The following is a 27555-nucleotide window of genomic DNA, read 5'->3' as shown; positions in this document are numbered from 1 at the left end:
AAACGGTCAGCATCGGTGGCCCCGAGAATCGATACGTCGTTTGATTGATGAACCAATCTATACGTCTACACATTATCCCCCTCTTCACTTCTCTTTTTTTTCTATGGAGTTTTTTATCGTCTCAGCTATGCCGAACGATCCGTTAGCGGAGAACGTTCCTACATTATGTCTGCGTGTGCTGTTTTTCTGTCTGTAATATAAGCACAAAAAATAAATTGCATCAACATAATCAGTAGAGATGAGCTCAATTACATTACTTGAGCCGTTGTATGATGGACCGTCTTATTAGATAAATGCAACAACAACACAAAAAACAACAGGATAGTCAACGCCGACAAAAAAAAAGGGAATCACGTATCAGATATCCAATACTTTTTACACCATCAATCAGTTCCAAGTCCAGGAGAATCGCACCAATTCGATTATAGTCTCCGCCTTCAAATTCAGTGCTATGTATATATACGTGGGCTGTATGTAATGTACATATTGTCAATAAAAAGAGAGACTCCATCACAATTCGCGTGTTACATTTATGGTACACACGGTTGAACAAATAGACAGGGGAGAGAGCGAGGAAAATGTAAGAATCCTCTACCCGGTTCAGAATAAATCAAAAAAGGAATAACAAAAAAGGGGGAAACCAATCACGATGAGTTTGTTTTACATCATCACTTGCTGTTTATACTGTACATGTTATATACATGAGAAACTCTCTTCATGCAGCAGATTCATCTTCTTTCTATTGCCATGGCAAATAGAGTCCGTATCGATCGTTCACGCTGAAGCGGATCCCGTTTTTTAGGTGCTGTGCACGCACAGTGATGAAACAGTACTAACAATAACATTCAGGTAAAATAATAAAATGTGAACAAATCATTTTGACGGATTGGCAGAATTGTTTGGAGAGCAATTGTTAGGGATTCTAAAGTGCTTTTGCAGTACCAGCGTTCCATCAGTTGGCGAAAAATGGACCATGCCCAAAATTACACGACGCAATTTAAGGGGACAATAAGGGCGTGGTAAACGAAATCTTAGATCAATTCAATTGGTTGTGTAACTGGCATCAAGTGAAAAATGGCCAGGAAAAATATGCCCCGCCCACAGTTTGCTCTCAACTCCTGCATGTTGTTATTTTTTTTTCTTTTCCACTGGAATCACGTGATGCTAACAGAAATCCATCGCTCTATTTTCCCCGTTGTGTTCTCAACAGCTTGACGTCATTGCAAAACACGAACGACGTAAGGCACGACGCTTGCCTTAGAGCCTCGTTAGACCAGCGTCTTCCTTCCTATAGATCTACGACGATTTTTGAATTCATTACCGTGTCGATTGATTCTTAGCTTTTCTAAATTCTTACACTACAGAATCTGAATCCTGCGTTAGCTCTGGTGGATGGGAAATACACTGGGAAAGTGTCCCCAACAGCCCATAAAAATACTGATTTTGTCCAAGAGGCGATCAGTTCAAAGACGACAGGAAGGCGATTACAAGAGAAGAAGAGCCACTGTTAGTGATTGTAGAATCCACCGACCGCCGATAAATTTGGACGCCGATGAAAATGCTGCCGTCCGGTCGTTTGAGCGCAGAAACACAGCGTCGCTGGCGTTGAAAGCGACTTTCTCGTTGCTGCATTGGAAACGTAAGAGACGATACGAATTTATTACGTGCTACTATTTACATGCAAATGCGTTGTTTTACATACCAGTAATTCAAGTCGCAGCAACTGACGCATGCCTAAACGAAAACCAAATAAAACAAGATAAAAGAAGAGGAAATTAAACGTGCTCGGGTTTCCCGAAGTGTCTAAAACGAAACGACAGTGTCGTTTACACGAACAATACGGCCGTTTAATTTATGCACATGTATATGTATAGCAATCACGGGAATAGTTGGATTATAATACGAACCGTCTGGTTGGTCGAGTTATCCTGACGACAACCGACTTGTGACGAACATGTTTCCGTTGTGGCGCACTGTTTCGTCACGATGAGCGTCTTCCCTCGTTCGTCCATCACGTGAAACGTGTAACACATCGTCAAATCGGTGGAATAATCATCTGCATGATTTGACAATTGCAAATTTCAATCAGAAGCTAAAAATACTTTAAAGATCTTCAACGGTGTATACGCAACATACCCACTGGACAAGGAGTTTCAATGGCGAACCGGTTGCATATCTCGTTGCTGGACACGTTAATGCAATAGTAGCAGGCCATCATACCTGCAACCGATAAACGAATATGAAATTGAAATCATCGTTCACACCCGTTCGTGTGCGATTTGAGTCCGAATTAAATGTGCTGCGTATATACATTTGACATCGCCCTCATCTCCTCACTAAAAGCTTTTAGAGAGTTGAACAAAAAACTGGCTGACCTATGTCTAATGTTGTTTTGTTGGTTTGTGTCGAAAGGTTTTCGCAGTATCCGTTGCCTTTTTTTAACACTCCCGGATCTCCTTCGGTACTTATACTCCGTAGAGCATAGTTCTATGTATAGTGTATGAGATATAGTACTTAGAGGAGCATCAAAATGGTTGATCCATCTCTTCTGCTGGGCCAAAACAATCGTTGCTTACAAGAGCCCCAGACGTTATCCACATGTCAGCGAAAGAATGGAAAGGCGTAAAAACTTTCTTTTTTTCGATTGATCGATTGGCTATCGTGATCTTGCTCTTGCTTTTATTTCTGCCTGCTCTCAAGCGTTCCCATCTTTCGCTATTTCATGTTACCCCTCTCTCGTGTGAAACTCGGTTGATTGTCTCACTTTGGTGAAACCTTATTTACAGGGCCAGTCTTCTTTTGGACGTGCTGGACAATGGACGAAAAGGCCACTGCGTTTTGGAATTTATTTACCTTTTTTCTTTATTGCGAATGCCTTCAAATTTCAAGAGAAACGAGAACAAATCTAGTTAGACGTTGACAAACCACCAACTTTCTCTGTTCATTTCGTTTATAGTCCTGCCTTAAATCCTGTTATAAGCTGACTGTGTATATGACAACAGTTAGTAAATTATTCAACATCAGATTCCATATGAAAATTTATCAACCAAGCAATGCACGGAGATTATAAACAGTCTATTAATTTTCTTTCATCGGACCATCCCCTTACATACGTTTGGTATCCACCCGAGCGTGATTATAGGCGACTGAATCACGAACCATCAGATCCCCGGTCAGTTACGCCCCTTTCTCTGGCTTTCGGATAGAGTCGTCATCGAGGGTAGGACTCGTCTAGCTGTTTGTGCAAGAGCGTTGACTTCTATTGATCGTGTTGACGGGCCCAACTGTGCGGATCATCGGGTTCTCTGTCTCCATATACCCATAAGCACACTGAGTACACTCTTTAAGTACACGATTGTGAGTACACACACACACACAAATCCCAATTCTTGATGATGTACGCATTAGCAACGATTGTTTCTAGACTGACAAAAGTAGTCTAAAAGCTAACGGGGCTATTTCCTAGTGAGCTGCGTGTAAATCCATCAACATCTTGACTTTGATCCTAGAAAAAAAGTAGGAAAGAGTATCCCTTAAGTGGTTCGCCAAGGATGATCTACCCACTAACCTATACGTCACCGGGTCCAACTGATCTAAAAGAACTACACACGTATAGAGACTACATTTCATTCAATCGCTGCTTTTGAGAATGAAATCATCCATCTCGTATAGAGTTCGAGAGCTAGATGTCACGCTTGGAGGGGGGAAACTATTTAAATAAGAAGACATTTAACATTTGAAAATGCCTGTGTGTGTGTTCTATGTTGTTAAGAGATTGCGATGATAACCGACTGTGAATTTCGCAGAGTTAACTTTTTATCGTTGTTTTTAGCTACTTAGTCAGGAGAGATTAGGTTCTCAACGAGACTTGCATATTATAATTGCCTGCATTTTCTTTTGCCAAAGTTGCAGAAACTTTGGTGCAGATTGTACACGTTTCAGTGAATATAACCAACATGTTCCAAGATCATTCTTATGTTCAACCGCCTTTATATAAGTTTGAAATAAGTTTGCAAAGTTGTACATCTCTGGTGAACGCAAGCTTTTATGGGAGCTTCTAGATAGGGTCTGAACGAAGAAGAAAAAAAAAAAAAAAACTTGGAGAAAGAGAAAGAGAGAATAGAAAAGAAGAGGGGAAAAAGGAAGTAGACCTCGCCAATCAGACGCCGCTGTTGTCGTCCAAGTGTGAAAGAGCGAGAGATGACAAAAATCGATGAGCTAATACAGTGCCCGGCCATATCTACACTTGAAACTGAAAAAGAAATATGGAAGTTTTTTTCCCAATTCATAAAAGAGCTTTGATGATGGCTTCCGTTTTCTGGTGCCACATCTGACCCATATAGACTGAGAGACTATAACGAGAAACATAAAACTGGATTATTTGATTGGAACGCGATGCTGTTGTCAGTATGGTAAATCAACGGGAAAAAAGGATGGGCCTCTTTGAACGGATCGAAAAGATGCCAGATAATGATTGCTCTGCTGTTTTTGAAGAATCCTGGGCTAATGGTGATTGGTAAGACGATATCCACAGAGTCGACCATCACCACCGATTTTCTTTCAAGTTTTTGTGAGTAGTCTTATTAGCTAATTCATTGAGGTGAGTGCCGAGTTTCACAGAAAGGGCGTCATCATTATTATCGATCGACATCAACTCACCTTTATATTCTCATCATTTTTGACACGCGTATTTTCTTAACTGGCCTCTCTCTACTTCTTTTAATTCATTCTCAACTTTCCTCTTTCAAAATTATTGTTCCCATCTCTTATTTTTTTATTCTCATTTTCTAACACGCCAGCTAAAACTATAGTAATGGCTGTCACGTTCATCCACCGGTGTTAGTTCAGAGGGTGGATCCAATTGATCAATCACGATCAACCGATTAATCAGTCTTCGCCTGATTGACTGGCTGTCACGATATTGCATTCACGTAGCCCGTTTATAAACATAACACACAAACAAGACTATATGTAATATACCACACGCGATAAGAAGATTGATGTGGTGTTCTACATCGTAGGTGTCCAGTCCCGAACGTTTTGTTTTTTATTCGTTCAAAATGCACGGTAATAATCATAATGTTCACGTTCACGGCCACCATATCTAGAAGGCAACCCACCAACGCCTGTGTGCTATACTTAATGGCTGATTTATCGTTCTAAATTCCAGCCGTTGGCTACAAATGTTCTATGCGCTCCGCCGAGTTGATAAGGTGTTCCGTATAGGCCTTTTTCATCCGCACAAATATTTTTATGTGCTATTTGCTTAGGCGTAGACATTTTTATCGCGTATATCCATTTCTAAATCGTGGGCGATGTTCCACATCCTTGTCACGTCACATCGTTTACTCTCCTTCTTTGAATGTCGTATTTCTGCAACCAGCAAGTGGATGTTCGTATACTGATTTCGCAAATGGGTACCTATATAAGACAAGACTTCAACTGTTCACCTGGAAATGCCGAGAAGACACATTTCAAATCATTTTTAAAAGCTTCTTGACCTTGCTAACGAACTCCCTTCACTTTTTTTTGTTTCATTACGCATTGGACAATTACCAACATCCATAAGCTCTTTGATAACTATTCAAACGATTTCAAACGAAACCTTGCATCACTTACCAACGTGATTCGATCAAGCGTATAATCACGAACTCGTAACATCGTTTAATGCCCTTTGGATAATTTTCCTCCTCTTTCGATTACGTAAGTGTATAGCCGTCAGGATTTTATATGGATGCATTTACTCACCGTCCGTAGAAGGTTCGATGTCGAAATGATGATGTCCGGCATTATCCACTTCCATCAGCATCGATTGCTGGGAATAAACACCAGACGTAGTGGCAAAAGTGGCCAAAGTATAGACCATTATCAACGATATTGTCCAGTGTTCCATGATGTGTTGAGCCCCCTTCCGGCCAAGTATCCTTCTAAATCCAACAAACGGAGGGGAATAAGAACACGGAGAATTTGTACAGTGTCTCCTAATCCGCGGATGACCTCAATTGATTCACATCGCCAATGAAATGTTACTGCAGTTGGTGTAACATTAACGAAAAACCAAACAATGGCAAAGTGATGCAAAGTTCCCAGGAGATGGAAAGCAGTTGTGACTGTGTTGCCATTCACTAACCGACTGACTACAGGATGGTGTTTCTTGCCTCGTTTTTGTATATACGTCGGTGTGCGGTTTCCATGCGCGACGCTCCGACGTGAACTGCAGATATTAGCCCCAATGTTTCTTTTCTTCCATCATCCATCTTTTCTCCTTCCGATTTTTTCTTGCGGCCAGACGTATAACATTGAAACCATCACGCGCAAACGCGCCATTCTATCTTTTATCGAAAAATAAATAACAATTTCTTTTTGTTGCCCCCCCCCCATCGCTCTTGTAGTCCAACGAATCTAATCTCCGTTTCTTATTTAAAAAAAAAAACTCATTTTTTTAAATATGCCTATATAATACACTCGTATTCTTTATTTTCAATGGTGTGTACTCTCGGACCCAACACGCAAGTTCTTGGTCGTCTTAGAGTTACAAGGATATGACGATGTAGAGCTTTTCTTATTCTAGAAGCCCTTTACGTGAGAAATGGAGATGAGCACCAATCATTCAAGGCGACGTAATCTCATTTTCCTCGGTTGTAAAAACAAAAAAATCGTGCAGTCTATGCGTGAGGGTGATTCACTTGATCCATTTATTTACATTTTTTCTGTTGACGAAGACGTTGACAATAAACTCTAGTTCAACACTTGCCTTAACTGGGAAAATGGAAGTTATTTAGTAGACAAAAACTGATCCCAGTCGATTGTGTTTAGTTGCCAAATTTCGTCTTGCGTTGACTTGAATTGTATTTATTGTATAGATTCCTTCCACCACCGACGTGAACGACGTGTGTGATTTCATGGCCGAGAAAAAACGCAGAACGTGAGCCAAAAGAAAGTCAAAACGGAATTGGAATGAAATCAACAATCGTTTTTGGATATCTCAAACTTTCTAAGCGATAGCCCGCTCTTATATAATTGAAATCAATGGCCCGGCAATCGGGCACTCCTAACGATTCCCCGCAGGTTGCTGTGCCGGACCATCTCTCTGTTCCAGCTCTTAATGGATGCGCAGCTGTTTTGACCCCACCGTCCCGAAAGTGGCCGTCTTCCCAGAAATGAAAACGAGACAGTTGTTGCATTCCATCAACTTCAATTAGTATCGATTTACGCGTCGGCACGATTGCATTTCACCGGATTACAAAGTGCAGCACGTCAGCAACCATCGAAATGGAAGGCGGAGTTGCGCATATCGAAAATCTAATTGAAACTGTCCGCTAAAAGCACAAACAGCTCGTGAGTCTGTTTTAATGTTTCTGTTTCACGAACATTCACGTTCTCCTCCGAAATACCCGTCGTGCTTTTCTTTATTCCAGGGCATCGCTATGTGTTGCCATCCCTTCCGACTAATGAGAAATTGCTGCTGCGATCCCGAACGAAAAAAAAACTTCTCCCGTCAACTAGTCACGCTCATCCCAGTCGGACATTTCGACGCACACATGTACGAAAACATCAGCTTCTTTCCCTTATTGCCGGAGAAAGAAATAATGGATTTAGTCATTGTCTTGAATACATGAATACAAATAAATTAGCATTATATGTATATATGCACCCTCCTTATATTCGTAATGAATAATGAATGTTAAGAAGCCTATCGTTTGTTTGTTTTTCTTGTTTACATTCTTCGGGTTTCGGATTGTTTGGCACTTAACGCTCACGCCATTTATTAGCCTATTAGGCAGACTAACTCTAACACCGAAAAAAAAAAAAATTATACAAAAATGAAAAGGAAACACGGCAAGGGTTTCACCGTGTGCGACGTATAAAAGTTGAATAGGGTAAGAAGTAAATGTTTTGCTGTACGCCAACTGGCAGAACTAGACACGAGGAAAAAATAGAGAAAAAGGGTCGAGAGGAAATGTTGCGGATGGATTGGGTTGAATCAAATAATCCATCAGAATTTGGCCACGTATCCCGGAAGGAAACGACTTGCGGCCTTAAAAACTCGTCAACACTTTTCTGTGTGTGCAACGTCAGCAATCTTTGGGGGGGAACAAAAAAATGCAGACAGAATTGCAGATCGAGTTTTTTATTTTTGTGTGGGTCCTTTTTACTCATTATTGCTGACGAAGGCCTAACGGATGTCTTATATTCTTATTTTCTACACAAGACAGCACTTTCAGAGAAGGTTCCGCAATTCGGATTAGAAAATAATGAAAGGATTTCTTTGCCATTCATACACAACGCAGTCTGTTTCATTTCAACTTGCTGGACCAACACGACACAATTGATTCCCCACTATGCAAGTCTTCTTTCTGTTGCAGTGCGTGCGCAGGTTCAGCCTTTGGTCTGGACCGGGTTTCTTCACCTAACATTGAAGTGATCATTTATTATTAAAAAATCTGTTTGCTTTGTTGCTTCTAAAAGTGCAGTATTTTTTGTTGTTTCATATTTGTTTTTGCATCAGTGACATTTGCAGTTGCGCTTCACTAAGTTTAATTGGCAATGTCGCAGAAGGGAATCGGTTACGTATATTTCATGAAAATCCAGATTGGTTGTTGAAGTCGTTGTAGTAATTAAGAATAGGCGTGCAGTTTTTCAGGCTCAGGATCGATTGAACGTTAACAAAAAGAGTTGCGATTTTTGTGTACGGCTAAGTCGATGGCTGAAGAGCTCCGAGAGTCCCACTTACGTCATCATTCAAGCGCTTGATTGATGAGTTATCGGTTTGTTAGTTTTCTATGGGCTATTGCTGGAAAGCATTCGCGTTTGTTTAGCAATCGAAGCGGAAAAGATTATTAACTCTTTAATAATCTAAATGTTACTTTAATGACATTATTGGATTAAGTTGGAACATTTACATCGAAGGAGGAGATAAGGGCGTTAGATTTTTTTAAAAGTAATATGGCAGCGAAAGAAAACACAAATGTGAAAATTTATTTAGGTGTTATTTCGTTTTTTAAATTTTAGTTGATTATACTACCATTCCCTTTTTGTGGGTGATTTTCGATGGATACTAAGCTATTTGCATATTATTCTCACTTTTAGTTTTACCTTCACCCGCCTCCCTCCTCAAACTTTTCGAAATATCGTTGGCCTTTAATGTTTTTGCATTGGGTTCATTTCTCGCAACTCATCCTTTGAAAGAATCTTATGCTAATTTTTTTAATCTCCCTTCCCCCAATAGTTTCCAACTTTCTTGATGACTTATTTGTTTTTTTACCTCGTAAAAGGTTACCCCTACCTTCCCCCGCCTCCCTCCTCTAAATATCGTTGTCCTTGGATGTTTTTGCATTGGATTAATTTCTTGCAACTCATCCCTTGAAAGAATCTTTTTTTTCGTCGCCCTTCCCCGACTGGTTTTGTTTTTTTTTTTTTTTTTATAACTTATTTCTTACTTAACTTACCTCTTCGTAAAAGGTTACCCCCACCCAAAGACTATACACGTGACGACTTTTGTCAATTTTTTTGGTACTCGAATTTGAATATGGAAATGGGAGCACAAGAATTCATGGGATTACATACCAACGAAGCTGGCCGAAACCCGCTAAATTTACCACCTACATTAGGAACACTTTAACATTGAATGGTAGGTAGGACACCGTGTTTTACTTTGCCAAGTTATTCTCAATTGATTTCCACATGTTTTTGCGTAGTTCTTCTGTGAAGATGGGCAGAGACTTTCACTCTTACTATGTGTACAGGCCGTCCATTTATCTGCAACATCAAATTAGAAGATTTGCAGCTGCTCCACCAATTCAAGAGATCCAACCGTCCGTTATGGCCACATCCAGTTGGGGTAACATGTCAAGCCTTAAGAAAATCAGTCCATGTAATGGAAAGACATTCATTCTCTTCATCCCCAAAGAAAAAAAAAGAATTCCTATTACTATGTAGACATGTAACAGACTGACATACGCAGCTTGTCCGCATACAAGCCATTAAATCCAATATTTATGTATTACTATATGTATTACTATTTATTTTTTCGTGTCACGATGTCGGATTAGGCATCAGCCAAAAGCTTCCAGTTTTTGCAAACGTCGTCGTGACATTCACGACACGCTCATCTTTATGTACATCTATAAGCCTCGATCTCTATGGATGTTTATAGAGCTATTATTATTGCGGGTTTTTTTTTTACCATGAAGATAAAAGCAGAAAGGTACATCGTAGACTTATATAGTCATAATTATGCAAGTCACGCAAAGAATAGCAGCTTCCCTGTCAATTTATACACACGCCGTGTGTGTTTAGAGTTTATCGTTGGTATGGAAACTTCTGTGTTATTCTGATTTGATGTATTCTCGAAGAAACATGCATCAAACTCTATGAAATACGAGCAGCCATTCTCTTTGTTTGCCTCTGCTTTTTATTTTCTATATGCAGTCGCTATTCTATCATCTCGTTGATTGCTCGGCCAGATGTTGAGGAGGGGGCAACTCAATTTGAAATGGACAACATAAAGCACACTGGTCACGAACTGTTCGGTCCCGATGTAATTCGGATTTTCCAAAAAGCATGATTGACGTTTTGCTCATAAATGTGTTGGTAGATCACGGTGCTTATTCGCGCGTGATTCAATGTTACGCTTCATTGTCCAAATCTATGGCTGCTTCTTTGCTTTCTCTTTGTACCTGATTTTTTCACATGTTTAAGAGAAAGTCTGTGCCTATGAATTATCAAATTCTGTTTGGATACGTATCTGTCTTGCCCTGATCGATGTCGTGATTTTGTTTAATTATTCTGTAGGCGAAACAAATGATACTCTGACAATGAACTGCTCTTTCGGGTTTCTAGATATTTTGCAAGGCAAAGGATTTATATTGATTACAATAGTCGTGTTCTCTTCAATAACAATGGCGTGTTACGCTGCAACATTCACCCTCAGGCATCTGTACCATCTACAGCCACTTGAACGTATCAAGTGGCTGCGAAGTTGTAGCCTACGTCGAAAAGAATTGTCTACGAATTTGTTTTTGTCAGATTCTGACTCTACGAACTTGCGAATGTTTGTTATTCTTTCTATTGAAGCGTCTAATCTTTAAATAAGAAACGATCCTTTTGCTCTCCTTTTTTATGCAAAATCAGTTTTTTTTTGTGTGTGAAAAAAGAACATCAGAAATGCTTTGTGTGAATAGAAGAAAATATTTGTCTTTTGATGTATGGATTCTGAAGTGAAATGGTAAAATCAACATCAAAGCACGTAGCATGTCGCTGTAGTTCAGAATCGGCAAAGATGAGCGATCGAAACAGAGTAGCTGTGAGTTCAAACGACAAAAAATCAGTCAATGAGAAAAAGAAAGTTGAATGAAAAACAAAAATTAAAACAAAAATACGTAGCTATGAATCATTACGTGTCTATAAATTTTTCAGACTGAACGATGTTCTCATTCTCAGTTCTTATCCGGACAGGTAGATCGTCTCTCGGTGCTACCAAAACTATCAGCTTTTACCTCCCAGCTGCTACAAACAAAAAGAAGGAAAAGATAGTGATGAAACAAGCTAGGAGCTAAGTTTCAAAACTAGGAATGAGTAGTAATGATGACAAATAAATCATTTTACCTTCATTACCTAGAAATTGTTAACTTTTACACTAGGGGCGTTTTTCGTGGCTTTGGTTTTTCCCCACTTTCTGAACAAGCAGCAGCCATTGAGACAACGAAAGAGATAGTGTTTTGTTTTCTCATTTCCTAAATTTAGATTGACAACGATTATGAGTTTCCTCGAGGCCTGTTTTGACGGCTATTCCAGGAACACCTTTCACGTTTCTATTTACGAAACACCCTCACTGGTAGTACCACTCTATTCAAGATAATTGATAGACACTGTTATTGGCGTTGTCCAGTTAAACACCCTTACTTCACGGATTACACTGAATCTCCTTCATGGATTACAGCATCTGGAGTAACGTTTCTCGCAATAGATACAACAAGAGTGCAAAAACGTTGCATGGTTGCTCCGTAAGTTCAAAAGTCTTTTAGTTTTGCAATATCGAAAGACTTGTGCATCGTGAAGAGGATGGACATCTGGCATCTAAAGGCTCCTATTGCTATACGTAGCCTACCCAGATTCGATAAATAGACTACCAGTTCTAAACAATCAGCTGAAAGTAAGTTTGTTTCGTTTCATTTGTAATCATGGAAGTTTTGTATTTTGATTTCACCACTTGTTATATTCATATGACACGTATTTTTAGAGGAGACCCACTGAGGCAGAATCACGAAAATGACAACCGAAAACTAGATTCAGTAACTTGTGTCAGACGAGAAACATTTTTCTTATCTTCGAGATGAAGACCAATATTCTCGGCATAGTGGGAGTTATGTGTTCAGGATGGTAAGCATCATTATACCTATAATCACGATACATGGGCTTAAAATAAACAGCTGGAGCTTGATGATCAGGATGAGGAACGTGATTTTCACCGGGAATGTCTTGCCCTGAAACCGCAATCATCAGCATAGCTGCGAAGATAAACACCTAACAAAATCAGGTACATTGTGACTTAGAACATATGGAGTGAAGAGGAGTCGAATACCTTCATCTTAGGGGGATCTGGTGTGACACGGCCGAGCGATACGTTGGAATTGCAACAAGGCACTGCTGATTTGAATGGTTTTCTAGGCTGCGTGAGCTCGATCGTGTTGGAAGACTCCACCTTTTTTGCTTTCTCCTGCATATCGTCGACCACTGTTGGCAGACAATGACAAAATGAGAAATTCCGGGTAGCTCTAGTGATTTATATTTGCATATATTATTATGTGGCTTTGTTGCATAGAGTAGCAGTGAAAGTCCTCGTTCCCCCTCATATATTTGCTGTGCGGACGAACGTCTAACTCGGCTTTCACCTTTAACGATATGGCAAAGATGATGTGGAAATTATCAACAAGCCCGGGATGGAGCAATAAGTTACAGTGTCGGTAAAAACAACCGAATACAGACCAAGAAGAGCTGTAAGAACAAAAGCACAGTATTTCGAGATCTGTAGCTTGATGTTGATCGAGATAGAGCAAAATGTATAATTTATTGCATCTGCCCAGGATTGAACTGAGGACCTGTTGTGTGTAAGACAACCGTGATAACCACTACACTACAGATGCTTGTCTCAGATAATTTAAGGTATCTTGAAATTTTATTAAAATTCCGACACACTCAGCACGCTCAATGCATAGCTTTCCTGTCTTCCCAGTTTCTTTGGAAACTTTTTAGAGATGTGCACACCTCGACTTCCTGATAAAAAAGTTCTTTGACGGCATTGTGCGTCTGGCTGCCCACTTTCATCCACACCTATAGTCAAACATCTAATAAAGATTGGGTCTAGACTGCCTTTCGTGTTGAGGAAGCTTAACTACACAAGCATATCAACACTATTTCGGTTTCCCCTTTTACTTAGTAAGAAACTAGGTCGTTGGAGAAAAGGGGGAATACCAGGGAAAAACCTTGCTCTAAATCTATTCCCTTTTTTAGAATTATGTTCAAGAGAAAAAGAGGGAGAGAGCAACGCCCATATTGTAAATATTCTACAACGGCCATTAGTCTTCTGAAGGTCGCACCATCGATGCATTCGATGTTACGCTCCCGTTACATCTGCACATTTGACAAATAACAATAAATTTGAAATACATTTCCAAAATGCTAGGCTGCCCAGGGCCAGCAGAGTGAAATAGTGAAAGGAGAACCCATGTTGGAGGAGAGCGATCGTTTTTAAAATTAAAACGGACAAGAGAGATGAAAATAAGTTCAATCATCTGTGCGAGCTTTAAAAACATCACAAGGGCGAAATAGCTAAAATTAGGACCCCACCCTTTTTATGATGTTATGCCTCCGTCAGTGCGTGCAATTTTTTACCTGTGCGAAAAAAAAACGCACACTCCACGACGACGACCAGGATCACCTGCGAAAGAATAGACTACTTCATGTGAGACAGGCCCAAGTATAAAAATGAGAGCTCCAACTCTAAATGTTATCAGTTGTACACCAACCAGTTTCTACTCTATTCAACATGAAGGTAAATCTGTTGCTTTTAAATTCTCAGTCAATTTTCTGTGTTTTGTCTTAACAGAAAATAACATTTAAATTGTACGATTTAAAAGGTCTTTCTTACCGTCGTTGCTGCCTTGGTCGCCGCTGTAGCTGCTAATTCTGCTTATCCGAAACCGGCTTACCCGTCATACAGCAAGTCGTACGACTACGTACGTTTCTCTTTTTTTTTTAAAATCATGTTCAAGAATAGAAAAGCTGATTATCAGTTTTGAAATAACACTTTGTACAGGCCCCGATGCCGTATGTCTTCGCCTGGGGAGTCAAAGATGACTATACCTACAACAATTATGCCCATCAAGAATCCAGCGATGACAAGGGCTACGTTTCCGGCTCCTATCGCACCTTGCTCCCCGATGGTCGCACTCAGACCGTCAACTACAAGGCTGATGATTACACTGGTTACGTCGCGGAAGTCAAGTATGACCGGGAAGCTAAATACAACGACTACAAGCCCACTGCTTACAAGCCTGCCGGTTACTACACCGCCCCTGCATACAAAGCTGATTACCCCGCCTACAAACCCACCTACTCTGCCCCGGCTTACCCCAAGTATTAGGTGGATGACGGATGTCTTTCTTATAAGCATTCTTATTAGCAAATTTAAAAACATATTTTAAATGGAAACGTCAATAAAATATTCTTTATTTGATAAAAAATATTCATTTTATAAACATTCATTTTTCAAAAATCGGTGAGTGATGGTGAGGCCAATGGGATAGTGTAGAGGCAATAACACAAAATTTTGTTTCTGCATAACCTGTAAACTGCAAGTTACGCTTGTTCATAGAAGCCGCATCACTGATGCCTATTCCATAACAATCCATAACACAACACAGTTAAAATGTTGATGAATAACATTTTTGTAATTTTAAACGTCCACATAATAAAAAATAAAAAGTGCATGTTTCTGCGATCTGGCGATTTACTTTTACACTAGTTCCAGTTGCAACTCCATCTCGTTCAGGGACCTGAACGCTGTCAGGCAAAACATGACGACAACTCCTGATAGGGTTCAGGTCCCTGGCCTCAATTTGCAGCAAGAGATAGGCAGCTCAATTCGCTATACTAGCGCAACTTGCCTTTCGCATTCAGTTGCAACTCCATCTCGTTCAGGGACCTGAACCCTGTCAGGCAAAAACACAAAACCCCCGAGCCGTTATTTTTTTGTTTTGTGTTTGTTATTATTTATGATTATTGTTTATTTTTCTTTCTGTTTCCTTTCCGTAATACAATGCCTTTTAACCTTATAATTTTGTTTTCATTTATTAGAATATTACTTAATTAATCAATGGTATAATTTCATTAAAATTACTATAATAATTGTGAATTTCCACTCATGGGCATTCGGGTAGTGGAACCGGTTTCAAAACCCGATATCATTACTGTGTACCCTATTTGACTTGTTTTTTGCAATACATCATAGTTTTATTAATATCCTTCACTTGCACACACATTTTAAGTTAAGGCTTGGCCATGTCTTTTAAAGTGGGTATTTTAAACGAAAGAAAACCGCTTGATAAGCACCTACCCGAGTAATGACCGATCAGCTATTTTTCAGGTAGGTAGGTCGGTGCGGTTTAACGTGTCTCGGGTAATCCCTCTATCCCAGTACACAAAATTAAAATAGCTTTATAGGTAACCATATTAGGTCTAAATAAACAAATTTTAATTATAAATTGTTTAGAAATTTGAATATATAAAGATTTCGCTTCAAAAATTATGTTAGATTAATAGTGTACCAGAAAGAATAGCCGAAAGACTTTCAAATCCAACAGTTTTTATGATGTTGTCAAGACGTTGCAATTCAACTTTTTTTTTTGATTGCCACTCATCTTCGTTATTACAGTTGATTACAAAAGATTTCACCACACTAACGATTCACACTGATGTGTTGACACTATGAAGTGAGCTGTACTATTGCCGTTTACAAGACAATGGCGACTATGAAGGGGCAATCTTTCGGTGTTCCATGGCCAAAGAACACCGAAACTGCAGCCATTTTCTGAAACGCTTTGTTTCCTACAGTCGTTAGTCGTCTTACGCCTAACTTAGTTGTGTTTTGTGCTACACTTCTTTTTACACTTTTACAATATCTCGAAATGGTAAGTAATATGTAATATATATGGATTTTGTGTTTGCCGTATGTAATGGTTGTGTTTTGGTATTGGAAGGATTACTTTATTGTTTGTTTAATTACATTACATTTTTCCACTAAACACTTTTCTTTTTTCATTTCAGGAAAGCTATTCAAGTGAAGCCTGGACACAGCCAGCCATTGAAAGTGAAATTTTAAAGAGGATTCGTCAAATATGTGACGAAATTCGCGTCCTTCAGGAGCGAAAATTGAATCTTTCCTGCACCGCTTTACAGCCCGTTGGCATTCTAGCACAATGGCTGTTTAAGAAGTACAACATTAGTGGAAACAATCTTATGGGAGATACAATTTCAAGTGTTTGGCAGGTATCTCGTCATTTGCACTATTTAGCTAAATAGTAACATGATTTATTAATGTTTAAATTGTTACTGTATTAGGGGATTTCTGAGGAAGCTAGGCTTCAACTCTACTGTAAAAGTCTTAGACAGACTGAAAAAGTTAAGCAACAGGCAAGTCAAATTGAAATTGATGCTGAAAAACTTCGCGTGGAATCGAAGTGTTTAACTGAAAAACTACCTCCACGTGAAAAAGACAAAAGCGTGTGTCAGTATTTCCAAGGGGACATCATAGAAGGACAGAAAATGGAATACTTTTGTATGGAAGCTGGATGTGGGAAAAGTTTCAAAACTCGGGGTTCTTTTTACAAACATAGGAGCAGGAACCATCCTTGGATGATGATGCCATCAGTGTCTGTCGCTGCCATAACCATCGCTTCACCCGTTGTGTTACCTGCAGTTGTGTCATCAGTGTCAGTTCCCCTCCCTGTTTTCCCCAGTGAACCTGTGATACCCTTGAAATGTGGTAGTGTTTCTTTACCTACTGGAAAACCACGTATTGGACTTTACAAACGGCCAGTTCCGAAGGATATTGTTGATTCAGTGCCCGCAAAAGTTTTTAAAATACCATTGATGCAACCAAAGGGGACTAGTTTCAATGGTTTTCCTAGCGATGCTCATTATCGAGCCAACGAGGCGTATCGCACAAAAACTGGTAGAGATAGGCCAAACGGGCGAAATGTAACTTTGGTGTGTGACTGCCCCGGTAAGTCGTATTCAATATTACGTAAAGAAATCATAATAATTCTGTTTTAACATTAGATATGCGTCCAGCAGTCCTTAATGTCGTCACTCACGAAGCCAATCACATTTTGAATCGAGGTGCCGACTATTTCTGGTGCAGCCGCAAGGCAATTAAAAAAATTGGCCAAAGCGTAAATGATTTAAGTTCCAAGCAAAACTTGTTGCTACATCGCAAACAGTTTCTTCCACCAAATGATTTGCATCCACAATGTTTACCTATCGAGTTGTACGAAGGTATGTGTTTGACATTGAAATCAAGCAACCAATTAAAGGATTGATTCCATTTTCTAGGAGATCCAAATTTCATTGCAAGTGGTGACACTTGTATGAGCTTTACTCGTTCAAAAGTGGACGTAGATTTGAGCTGCACCTTTGGCCAAGCCGAACAGGTATGTTACATGTACTGACATTCCGTGTTACTAAAGACATTAAGGTTTTGTTTTCATAGTTGAATAGCAATACTCACTATCTTGACGGGTCTCAAATTTATGGAAGCGATGCCACCATATTAAACGATCTACGCACGGGAATCGACGGATTGTTAAAGTCTTCGGATGTCGGTGGCAGCCAATTGTTTCCTATTATTCCCGGCTGTGAAAATGTAATTAATCATGAACTAGCAATTTGCTTCCAAGCAGGTATTGCCGAAATCGGAGGGCTAACTTTTTTTCTTTTGATACATTGACTCATTGTTACGACGCCATTGACTCGACCAGTTACAAATGGAATCTCGTGAAACCTGAAAACGTTTTACTGCTGGGCAACGCAGAAAGTCAGCTCGATACTTTGATTCCGGAACACAGCTGGAATAACACTTTTCCATGAAACATGTATGTATGTAATTCATTTATATGTAGTCTGGTTAAACACTGCCATCACTTCCTTATTATGTCGATTTCTAAATTTGGAAATGAAAATCTGAGTGCGTAGCAGTTAATCTGTTTTGCTATTGATTGATATAAATGATTGATTACGGCGTCCACATAGATCCTGTGTGCGTGTAGATTTTATGTATACATGAAAACGGATATTCATATGTGTGTTGTTTTTTTTTTCTTTTCTTTTTCCTTTTGTTTGCTGTGTTTTGCGTGTACCTTACTCCGACTAAGTTACAACGTTGTACCATGTCGATAAACTGGGTTTCTGTTCCCGAACGGCCGTTAAGCTGATAACTGACGGGTTGATAGCGTTGCCACCACTCAGGGAGAACGATATGTTCCGCTGGTGGAGAAATCTTTAAGAAAAAGTCAATTTCTTTCTTTTAAATTTTGATCAACTAATATTTGGCATTCTATAGGCGATGTTTCGGAGATAGAACGGCATTTTTTCAATAGGCCAACAGACCCCACTGATGATAAATTTGGTGAAATCCCAATAAAGCTCTATCATACCGTCCACTTATTTCCTTTGCCTGTTCTTGTAGTTCTATAAAATGGCGGCTATCTATCAAAGATATCGATAGCCCTCATCAAAAGCTACCCATTTCTGTAAAAATTATGAAAAAATATTCATAAACAAAAAACTTGAGACAAGAAATTTTTTTATAGTTTTTGCGCTCTATGGATATGCTCGACCCTATTGACAAAAGGAAAAAATATAATCCTTTTAAATTTTTTTTTCTATGAATATTTGTTCAAAGTTTTTTATAGAAATAGATAGATCTTGATGAGGGCTAATTATTTAATTTGGACTTATAGTTTTTCCGCAAAAAAATTATTAAAGTTTTACATAAATCAGGGAGGTGGGGGTTACCCGATACCTGTAAAACCGCACCGACCTTAACAAAAAATTGTAAACCGGTTTACTACCTTAGTAAAAAATTTTTATGTAATAATTTTGAACAAATGGATAATTCTTATCAAGAGCTATCCATTCCTGCAATTTTTTTCAAATATAGAGCTTATAGTTTACTGATTATAATTCATTAAGTTTCACGATCCGTCAAACCACACCGACAAAAATATCCAATCGGTTTACTACTCGGTTAGATATTTTTTTAAGTAAAAATTTTACGGAAGTGGATAGCCCCCATCATCGGCTATCCATTTCTGCAATTTTTTTTATTTAGACCTAATATGGTTACCTATAGAGCTATTTTAATTTTGTGTACTGGGATAGAGGGATTACCCGAGACACGTTAAACCGCACCGACCTACCTACCTGAAAAATAGCTGATCGGTCATTACTCGGGTAGGTGCTTATCAAGCGGTTTTCTTTCGTTTAAAATACCCACTTTAAAAGACATGGCCCAGCCTTAACTTAAAATGTGTGTGCAAGTGAAGGAAAATAAATAAAACTATGATGTATTGCAAAAAACAAGTCAAATAGGGTACACAGTAATGATATCGGGTTTTGAAACCGGTTCCACTACCCGAATGCCCATGAGTGGAAATTCACAATTATTATAGTAATTTTAATGAAATTATACCATTGATTAATTAAGTAATATTCTAATAAATGAAAACAAAATTATAAGGTTAAAAGGCATTGTATTACGGAAAGGAAACAGAAAGAAAAATAAACAATAATCATAAATAATAACAAACACAAAACAAAAAAATAACGGCTCGGGGGTTTTGTGTTTTTGCCTGACAGGGTTCAGGTCCCTGAACGAGATGGAGTTGTCCAGTTCCACTTCCACCCGAGATCTATGCCATATTGCCAATTTGACATAATGACATCAAACCATCAGATAAGTATTGTAAATATGGCAACGCCAAGTGAAGCTGTGTATATAATGCGCCTCTCTTCTTCTCTAAGTATGTAGTCTAAGCATGGATGTGAGGACCATTAATATTTTATTTGGTCGCGTTTACCAGCTTGGAGAATTCATAATTATGAGGTATAAAATTTTAGTTTATATTTTCCAATTTAGTTACTCGGTGTGTTTTATCTTTGTTATGTTACTACATATAGCTAAACTCAAACTCAGTACCTCCTAGAAAAAAAAAGGAATGCTGGTTATGTACCACGCTATTAACCGCGCAACCACGTGGTTTTTTTTTCCAGTCTTGAGTTTGGTTATTAATATGTCGTAATTTATTTGTAATAGGTGAAACTTCATGGGCCTGTTAATGTAACACAGCCAGCAGCAAGGGCAGTCTTTTAGGTAAGTGTCAGAAAGTGAATCAACTTCCTTTTTATTGTGTTTGATTTACTGATGCTACTCATACAATGGTTCCTTCTGAAAAAAGTGTATTTCAGCCATGTTAGAATTATAATTTCTGATCCACTTCTTGAATTTTATTACATTTACATGTGAATAGGCTAATCTTACAAAATCTTCTACAGCAGGTTGCCAGGGGAAGTGTTTGCATTGCCTGTGTAGCTGCAGAGAATGTGGCATTCATGTTGGGGGGTTTGTACTGCCATTTGCTGTTGCATTCATCTCCTATGGCTTGATTTATGGGAAGATCACAACGATACTAGTAAGTTGTGTTGTAAAATACACATGTATTTTAGATGGAAATGTGATGATTTACTCTTAGACATTTGAAACCTGAATACTAATTGTGGAAATTTATCAATCTGATTATTGCATTAGGAATTCACATGTTTTAGTCATGATCTGTGTATAACTATATTTATGGTCTCCAGGGCAGTAGGTGGTTGGACAATGTTGCATCTACGTGGACCCTGTATGTAAGTTTGTCTTGCTTATGGTTGATTTTGTCTTGCGTGATGTTAGTTATACAATGGTTCCTTCTGAGTACATATCATGTTGCTAAAAAATTTCTGACTCTTCGTGTTAAGGGTTATGTTCACTTCTGTTTTGTGGGTTAACTTTAGTTTAAATGCGATTCAGGTTGGAACAGTTGCAATACCTGTGCAAATGTCTGGTTGCCTAGCCGTGGAGTTTTCGAGTCCCATGAATCGATAATGAGGTATTTAAATGTTTGGGTAAATCTTAAACGAAGTATCAGTACTGATGATATAATAGCATAGGTCATCTGATGAACAAGGATGAAAATTGCATTAACTGAAACTTTTTTTTATAAGGCTTAAATTATTTTAGATACTCTAAAATAACGGACCTTTATTTGTATGTAGGTTCAGCGGGTGTGGTTACTTCTCCACCTCATGGTAATAGCTTGTCCATAATATTGTTTAAATGCTAGTGTATGATGAGTCATTTTTATTTGCTACTCTTGACTTGTTTGGATGACGATAAACTTAACCACCAAATGTAATCTGAAATTTGAGCTGATTTAGTCGCATTATGAGTCGATTGTCTGTCTTCTAATTCTAGATGTTTTGTTATAGGTTTTGCAGAGCCTGGTTTCTCCTTCGTCTTGAGATTTTACTGGCGAGAACTGTTTTCCGCATTTTGGTCAATACAAGTTTTTCGCTAATCTTGTTTGTTTGTTACGTATTACCTTAAATCATGTTCAATCCGTTGACTACACGCAATATATTTTAATTAATTGTGTGTGAATATGTAATTCGGCGTCTCATTACCCAGTAACACATGTCAAGGTTGAAATGGGGTGAATTGTAAATATTTTGTTTCTCAAGTAAGCAAGTTATTTAATCAAATGGGTATTCTACATACTAAATCGTTACACATGTTGGCAAAACTTTTATTATACGTTTTCGCCACGTGGGGAATTTTCGGTATAAACATGTTTGACTACTTAATAGAAAAGTCGAGTCCTTTGACTGGTGCGTTTTCAACCGATAGAGGATTTTAAGATTTTTCGCACAGGTCAATGGAGTTTAATAAGCAGTAAAGACGGCTATTGAACTTCGCTTTCGGCGACAAAGCGTCACCATGTGGATTTATCTGAAACCACTTAGTTAAATTCATTTAACCAGGTGAAAATTTGCGTTCAGAAATAATCCGATGTAGCGTGAAAATAATAATAAACAAATAAAGACCCAGTTACGTTAGTTTTCCAACCAGAAAAAGTCTCTTAATTATTAATTTGCATTTGCAAATTCCAAATTGTAATTTGAAACTTGCGCTGCAGTCAACGATCTGTCAACACTGCGGCGCATTTCTACCTGCCCAGGTTGAAATCGCCTACCTTTACCTTCTACAAGCTTTTGGTTTGGGTGTTGGCTTTGGCAGTTTGTTGTTTTACCTGTTGTTGAGCGACTTGAAGTTGTCATTATGAATTTCTAAAGTATACGTTACTTTTTATACCCTTCGCTCACATTCCTGATTACAGGTAAATAACCAGCTTTTATTTCCGTAACAACTTTTTCAATAATTTTTTTTTCCAGCGACGAAATATGAATCCTGCCACATTGTTACTTATCACATTCCTTGTTTTGGAATGCAGTGCACAACTTTTGACATCACCCAACAGTTTATTTGGGCAGTCTAATGTCAAAACTGAAACTTATGATCCAGATGCCATTTGCCCAAAATCTTGGGTGCATTATACAACATCATGCTATAAATTCATTCGTAGTCCTATCAAAACTAGAGATGAAGCTAGACAGTACTGCCGGGCCTTTAATTCTGACTTAACAAGTATCAACTCACTGGAGGAACACAGCTTCATCACAACATATCTCAACAAGCATGATCCCAGTCATCGAATTTGGTACATAAGTGGCCGCCAGCAAAGTCCAGGAGTGTGGGTTAATGACGGTGATGGCACCACTATGATGAACCTTGATACAGCCTTCTTACCAAATCAAGAAACACTTTTTGAAAAGGATTTCTTGTCATATGGTTATTCTTTGTCTGCCAGACAGTGGGGTCTTTTACGTGTGGATGGAAAAGACCCACTACTTCACATATGTGAAATTGCTGTCAACCAGGTATGTGTAAAATATTAAGTTACCATGTTTTGAGGGGAGGGGTATGACACTACCTGTGCATAGCGTTCTCCGACCGCATCTGTTTTGATTTTTCTGCATGGTTTTTTTTTTTTTTTTTTTTCAAAATACCATCTTCTTATTAGGTAAACTTACTGGATGTGGAAGACAGAACGTTTCAGTATGGGATTGTTGTAAATGATATCACCAGGATTCCTCGAGGGCCTTTCTTTATTCAACAACCAGTCCCCGTTGTGTTTGATCTGACCAGGCGGAAAACTTTGAATCAAGTTACTCTTAGCTGTATAGCAAACGGATATCCTACTCCAGAATTCCAATGGTACAAAGAAGATTTTGAAAACGATCAACTCGTTTCTCGGCGGATCGATCCCCTTCAAAGTCAACGACACACTGTTAGCGGCGGTTTGTTAATTATCAATAATCCTGAAGAAATCCGTGATAGGTAAATTCATGTTTGCGTCGTGACGATACAAATATTTTATCATCTGTTTATCTGTTTTACAGAGGAAAATATCATTGTGTTGCAAGCAACCAATATGGTTCGATTGTATCCGAAAGCGTGCAATTATCTTTCGGCTTTATTGGAGAATTCAATCTCAAGCGATCATCAGAAAACGGTCTTGAGCACTGGGGCAAAGCTATTTGTTGTGACCCCCCACAATACTTTCCTGACATTCAGTACTATTGGGTTCGCGATGTTTTTCCCAACTTTGTGGAAGAGGATTCCCGAACATTTGTTTCTTTTGACGGAAACTTGTATTTTTCATCTTTGGAAAATATCGATCGCGGACGTTATTCCTGCAACGTACAAAGCACTGTTTCAAGCAATGGTCGTAATGGACCTTTCTTTTCTGTCGAGGTTCGTCAGCATCCCAATTATCAACAGCTCAAATTTCCCAACAACTTCCCCAAGAGTTTCCCTGAAGCGCCTCGTGTTGGCGAAGACGTACGACTTGAATGTGTAGCTTTTGGTTACCCTGTCCCCAACTACAACTGGACCCGCAAAGGAGCCCCCTTACCTAAAGGTGTAATTATTACAAACTACAACCGAGTGCTCGTCCTTCCCAAAGTCAAAGTTGAAGATATGGGCGACTATGTTTGCCGAGCCACCAATGACAAGGTAGTCCATCATAATAATAAAAGAAAAATAATAATATTTTATAGTAAATTTAGTTAAATTAAATTGTTTATTCACCTTTTCTTCTTCAAATATATTTACTTTAACGCCTTTGCATTTTACAGGTATCTATTGAGGGAGCTGTGACAGTCAGCGTCCAAGCCACGCCAGTCTTTACTATTCCTTTGGGAGATATGCATATGGATAGAGGTGAAGATCTCCTATGGACTTGTGAAGCTTTCGGCATACCCGACGTCAATTATCAATGGCTGCGAAATGGACAGGTTTATTCCAATAACTAGCACTTTAACAGAGACGGAGGTTTTATTCATATGTTTGATCAATTAATAGGTTTTGGATCCGTTCACTCTTGAGCCAGGCGACCGGGAACGTTACGAAACTCGAGAAAATGTTCTAATAATACGCAAGTTAGATCCAGAACGTGATCAGGCCATGTATCAGTGCAAGGCCTCCAATCAGATAGCTGAAAGATACTCTTCCGGCCAACTTAGAATCTTGGACATAAAGCCATCGTTTGCAAAGAAGTAAGTTGCCCTTTATTGTGCATTGATTTTTCCCCTTCTCTTTTCTTTTCCGTCCTTCATACCATGTTTGTGAGTAGAGATGTTCCATTAGGACTCATTAGTGGAAATAATTTTTTTATCCCACTTTTTTTTTCTTCTTCAAAGGCCTTTAGAATCCGATATCTATGCTGCCGACGGAGGAAATGTGACGATTGCGTGTAATCCAGAGGCTGCACCGCGGCCTAAGTACATGTGGCGAAAGGATGGCTTCACGATTGGCTCCGGTGGAAGAAGAATTATTCTTCCCAGTGGACACTTGCTTATCAATCCCGTTTCTCTTGAAGACTCCGGCAATTTCACGTGTACAGCTGAAAATAGGTATTATTATTACTAATTTTTTTTTCTTACTTTTGAAAACAAACTTTAATTCGTGAATGTGTTTGGGTTGCAGATTTGGTTCGGATTCAAGTACAGGTCGCGTCATCGTTTTACGTGGACCCGTATTTATAGAAGAGCCTCCAAGCCGTATTCTTACTACAGTGGGACTGACTGAACAACTCCGCTGTCGTGCGTCAGCAGAGGGCATCCTTGATTTGGCTTACATTTGGAAACACAACGGCATTACACTGCGATTCGATTCGTCCCCTATCGATTTCCACGACAATTTGGAAGCTGCTCATTACATCCGTTCGAGGGATAGCGGTCTCGAAATCCATAATATCACCTTAGCTCAAGCTGGAGAGTACGAATGCGTAGCCAAAACATCTGTCGGTCGTATTTCCACCAAAACACACTTGTTCGTTTATGGACCTCCTGGTGCTGTCGGAGGCGTCGAAGTAACTGTTTAAAAAAAATTCTCAACTGCAACCGTTTCTAACTAGTTTTTTAAAACATTAATAAGGTCTTACGGAGATACCTCATCAGCCGTCATCAGGTGGACTGATGGCGCAACCAATGGTGATCCAATTCGTATGTACATGGTGGAAGGAAGAACCAATTGGAATCAAACTTGGGCCGTTCTTGCTATGAATGCTACCGCCAAAGATGTAGATCGATTGACATCTCGAAAAGAACTCCAATTGACAAACACCGTGTCACCCTTCTCTACGTACGAATTCCGCATTTCGGCTGCCAATACGCTGGGTTATGGGCCTAGTTCTATTCCGTCACCGACATTTAATACGCGCTCAGATCGAATTTATATACCCCCTGCTAACGTTGGCGGTGGTGGTGGAAAGACTGGCGATTTAACAATTACTTGGAAACCATTTGTAGGCCAACAGCAGAACGCTTCTGGCGTTTATTACAAAGTGTTTTGGCGTCGCTTGGCTGGTGTCGATGCTGACGTAACAGAGGAATCGGAATACCAGTCTCAGATTGTCAAAAACTCGCGTCTAGCTGGGCTTTTCGTTGCCACTGTCGATCGAAATCGCCGATATTATTACACTCCCTACAAAGTAAAAGGTACGTCAAAGAAAAGTAATCATTTTACTTGGTCATTCACAGCCCTGGAACAAATTTGGGGAATCTAGAACTCACATTTTGAATGGATTTTTTCCCTACAGTGCAAGGTTGTAATGATGTGGGATGTGGCCAGGAATCTCCAGAGGTCTCCATTTATTCAGCCGAGGATGTGCCGCAAATTGCTCCAAATCAAGTAATTATCTATTTTTAGCTCTTCAGTACAATTATACAATAACGAATTCTAATAATACGAACAGGTGGCCGCTCGAGCTTTCAACTCGACCGCATTAAACGTCACATGGCTTCCTATGGATCTATCGCGCAAACAAATGAGAGGCAAAATGATTGGATTCCGCATCAAGTACTGGCGACGACAAGACAAAGAAGATGCATCAGTATTTTACCTTAGTCGAAGTACGCGAAACGAAGCGCTGATTGTCGGTTTGATGCCAGACACATATTACTGGGTTCGCGTTATGGCCTACAACGGAGCGGGTAAGTGCCGCATTGCTACTTTCCTAATTTGAGATTCATTTTATGGCGGGATGTAATTCCTACGGGCAACTTGAATTGGTTCAAATAGGTGAAGGACCACAAAGTGAACGGTTCCTCGAACGTACGTTCAAGAAGGCTCCTCTAAAACCCCCTACCACTGTGCAAGTGGTAGCTGTAAATCCGTCAACCGTGCGTGTTACTTGGCGATACGTAGCGCCAAGTATCGAAGAAGAACCGCTTATTGGATACAAAGTCCGTGTCTGGGAGAGCGATCAAGATATGTCGACGGCCAACGATACGCTCGTTCCCCTTGGTCGCAAATTGGAGGCGTTTGTCACCAGTCTTTCTTGGGGCAAACGCTACAATCTTCGTGTTTTAGCTTACTCTCAAGGAGGTGACGGCAAGATGTCTTCGCCCACTTGGGTTTTTAGAATGGGTAATTTGTTTTCCTGATTACTAACGGTTTCGGATCTCAAAAGCTAAGAATCTGACTTTTTTGTTTTATAGGTGATGATAGCGACGTGAACTCGTCCGTCCCTTTGAATATGGCCATATTTGTGTTATTGGCCAGTGTTATTTTATCGATCTGCCAGACTTTTACATATAACTTTGCATTGTACACATGATTTTTTTCCTGCCATCCATTGAAATTGAAAAATCTCTGCCTTTTTGTGAGTGATTTTTAAGTGTCTTTCTCTGCATCCGTCCATTTTTATCTCAATGCTGTTTTTCTCTATCAGCACCGAAAGGGACATTAGAAATTTCCCTGGTTTTCTCGAAAACAGTAGATTTTAAGGAATAAACTGACCTTATCGACTTAATGATTACTTTTCTTTTCTTGCT

At 39.3% G+C, this 27555-nt stretch overlaps 4 protein-coding genes, 2 long non-coding RNA genes and 2 other non-coding genes across 10 annotated transcripts in view; 5 read left to right on the top strand and 3 right to left on the bottom strand.

Annotated features, from left to right (window-relative positions):
• LOC116931156 overlaps positions 1-27555 on the top strand; it is a 97361-nt gene that overhangs the window by 57321 nt on the left and 12485 nt on the right. The gene's annotated exons all lie outside the window — the stretch shown is intronic.
• LOC116931144 (ly6/PLAUR domain-containing protein 6) lies at positions 234-6194 on the bottom strand. Of its 2 annotated transcripts, XR_006651309.1 has the most exons (6): positions 5749-6194; positions 2137-2220; positions 1908-2056; positions 1703-1734; positions 1358-1626; positions 234-1296 (listed from the first exon to the last, which is right to left on the bottom strand). XR_006651309.1 is itself a non-coding variant. In XM_032938675.2 (5 exons), exons 1-5 carry the CDS (start codon positions 5891-5893, stop codon positions 1485-1487), a joined length of 552 nt encoding a protein of 183 aa, XP_032794566.2. In that variant the 5' UTR covers positions 5894-6194; the 3' UTR covers positions 234-1484. The 2 variants fall into 2 exon arrangements, 1 of the variants encoding a protein (XP_032794566.2); XM_032938675.2 differs by having other exon boundaries at positions 234-1626.
• Positions 12169-13537, bottom strand: LOC116931151. Its single transcript, XR_006651524.1, has 2 exons — positions 12584-13537; positions 12169-12525 (listed from the first exon to the last, which is right to left on the bottom strand). It is a non-coding gene; the product is annotated as an uncharacterized LOC116931151 (long non-coding RNA).
• Positions 13073-13145, bottom strand: Trnav-cac. Its single transcript has one exon. It is a non-coding gene; the product is annotated as a tRNA-Val (tRNA).
• LOC116931149 (cuticle protein 8) lies at positions 13897-14744 on the top strand. Its single transcript, XM_032938683.2, has 3 exons — positions 13897-14053; positions 14139-14237; positions 14318-14744. The coding sequence occupies exons 1-3, from the start codon at positions 14006-14008 to the stop codon at positions 14642-14644; spliced, it is 474 nt and encodes a 157-aa protein (XP_032794574.2). The 5' UTR covers positions 13897-14005; the 3' UTR covers positions 14645-14744.
• Positions 15735-18367, top strand: LOC116931143. Of its 2 annotated transcripts, XM_045178961.1 has the most exons (7): positions 15738-16190; positions 16327-16548; positions 16621-17284; positions 17341-17556; positions 17614-17711; positions 17771-17923; positions 18039-18367. In XM_045178961.1, exons 1-7 carry the CDS (start codon positions 16188-16190, stop codon positions 18063-18065), a joined length of 1383 nt encoding a protein of 460 aa, XP_045034896.1. In that variant the 5' UTR covers positions 15738-16187; the 3' UTR covers positions 18066-18367. The 2 variants fall into 2 exon arrangements, with proteins under 2 accessions (XP_045034895.1, XP_045034896.1); XM_045178960.1 differs by lacking the exon at positions 18039-18367 and having other exon boundaries at positions 15735-16190; positions 17771-18008.
• LOC116931153 lies at positions 20021-21674 on the top strand. The gene is made up of 6 exons (XR_006651310.1): positions 20021-20164; positions 20375-20431; positions 20614-20750; positions 20920-20964; positions 21128-21206; positions 21373-21674. It is a non-coding gene; the product is annotated as an uncharacterized LOC116931153 (long non-coding RNA).
• LOC116931093 (contactin) lies at positions 22332-27533 on the top strand. Its single transcript, XM_045178950.1, has 13 exons — positions 22332-22493; positions 22549-23094; positions 23238-23554; positions 23617-24232; positions 24355-24513; positions 24581-24774; positions 24919-25131; positions 25205-25591; positions 25658-26217; positions 26319-26410; positions 26475-26712; positions 26801-27148; positions 27220-27533. The coding sequence occupies exons 2-13, from the start codon at positions 22558-22560 to the stop codon at positions 27336-27338; spliced, it is 3780 nt and encodes a 1259-aa protein (XP_045034885.1). The 5' UTR covers positions 22332-22493; positions 22549-22557; the 3' UTR covers positions 27339-27533.

This window comes from Daphnia magna, linkage group LG9 (genome assembly GCF_020631705.1).
Source record: "Daphnia magna isolate NIES linkage group LG9, ASM2063170v1.1, whole genome shotgun sequence".
NCBI classification, from domain to species: Eukaryota; Metazoa; Arthropoda; class Branchiopoda; order Diplostraca; family Daphniidae; genus Daphnia; species Daphnia magna.
This window is presented reverse-complemented; position numbering and strand designations above follow the sequence as displayed.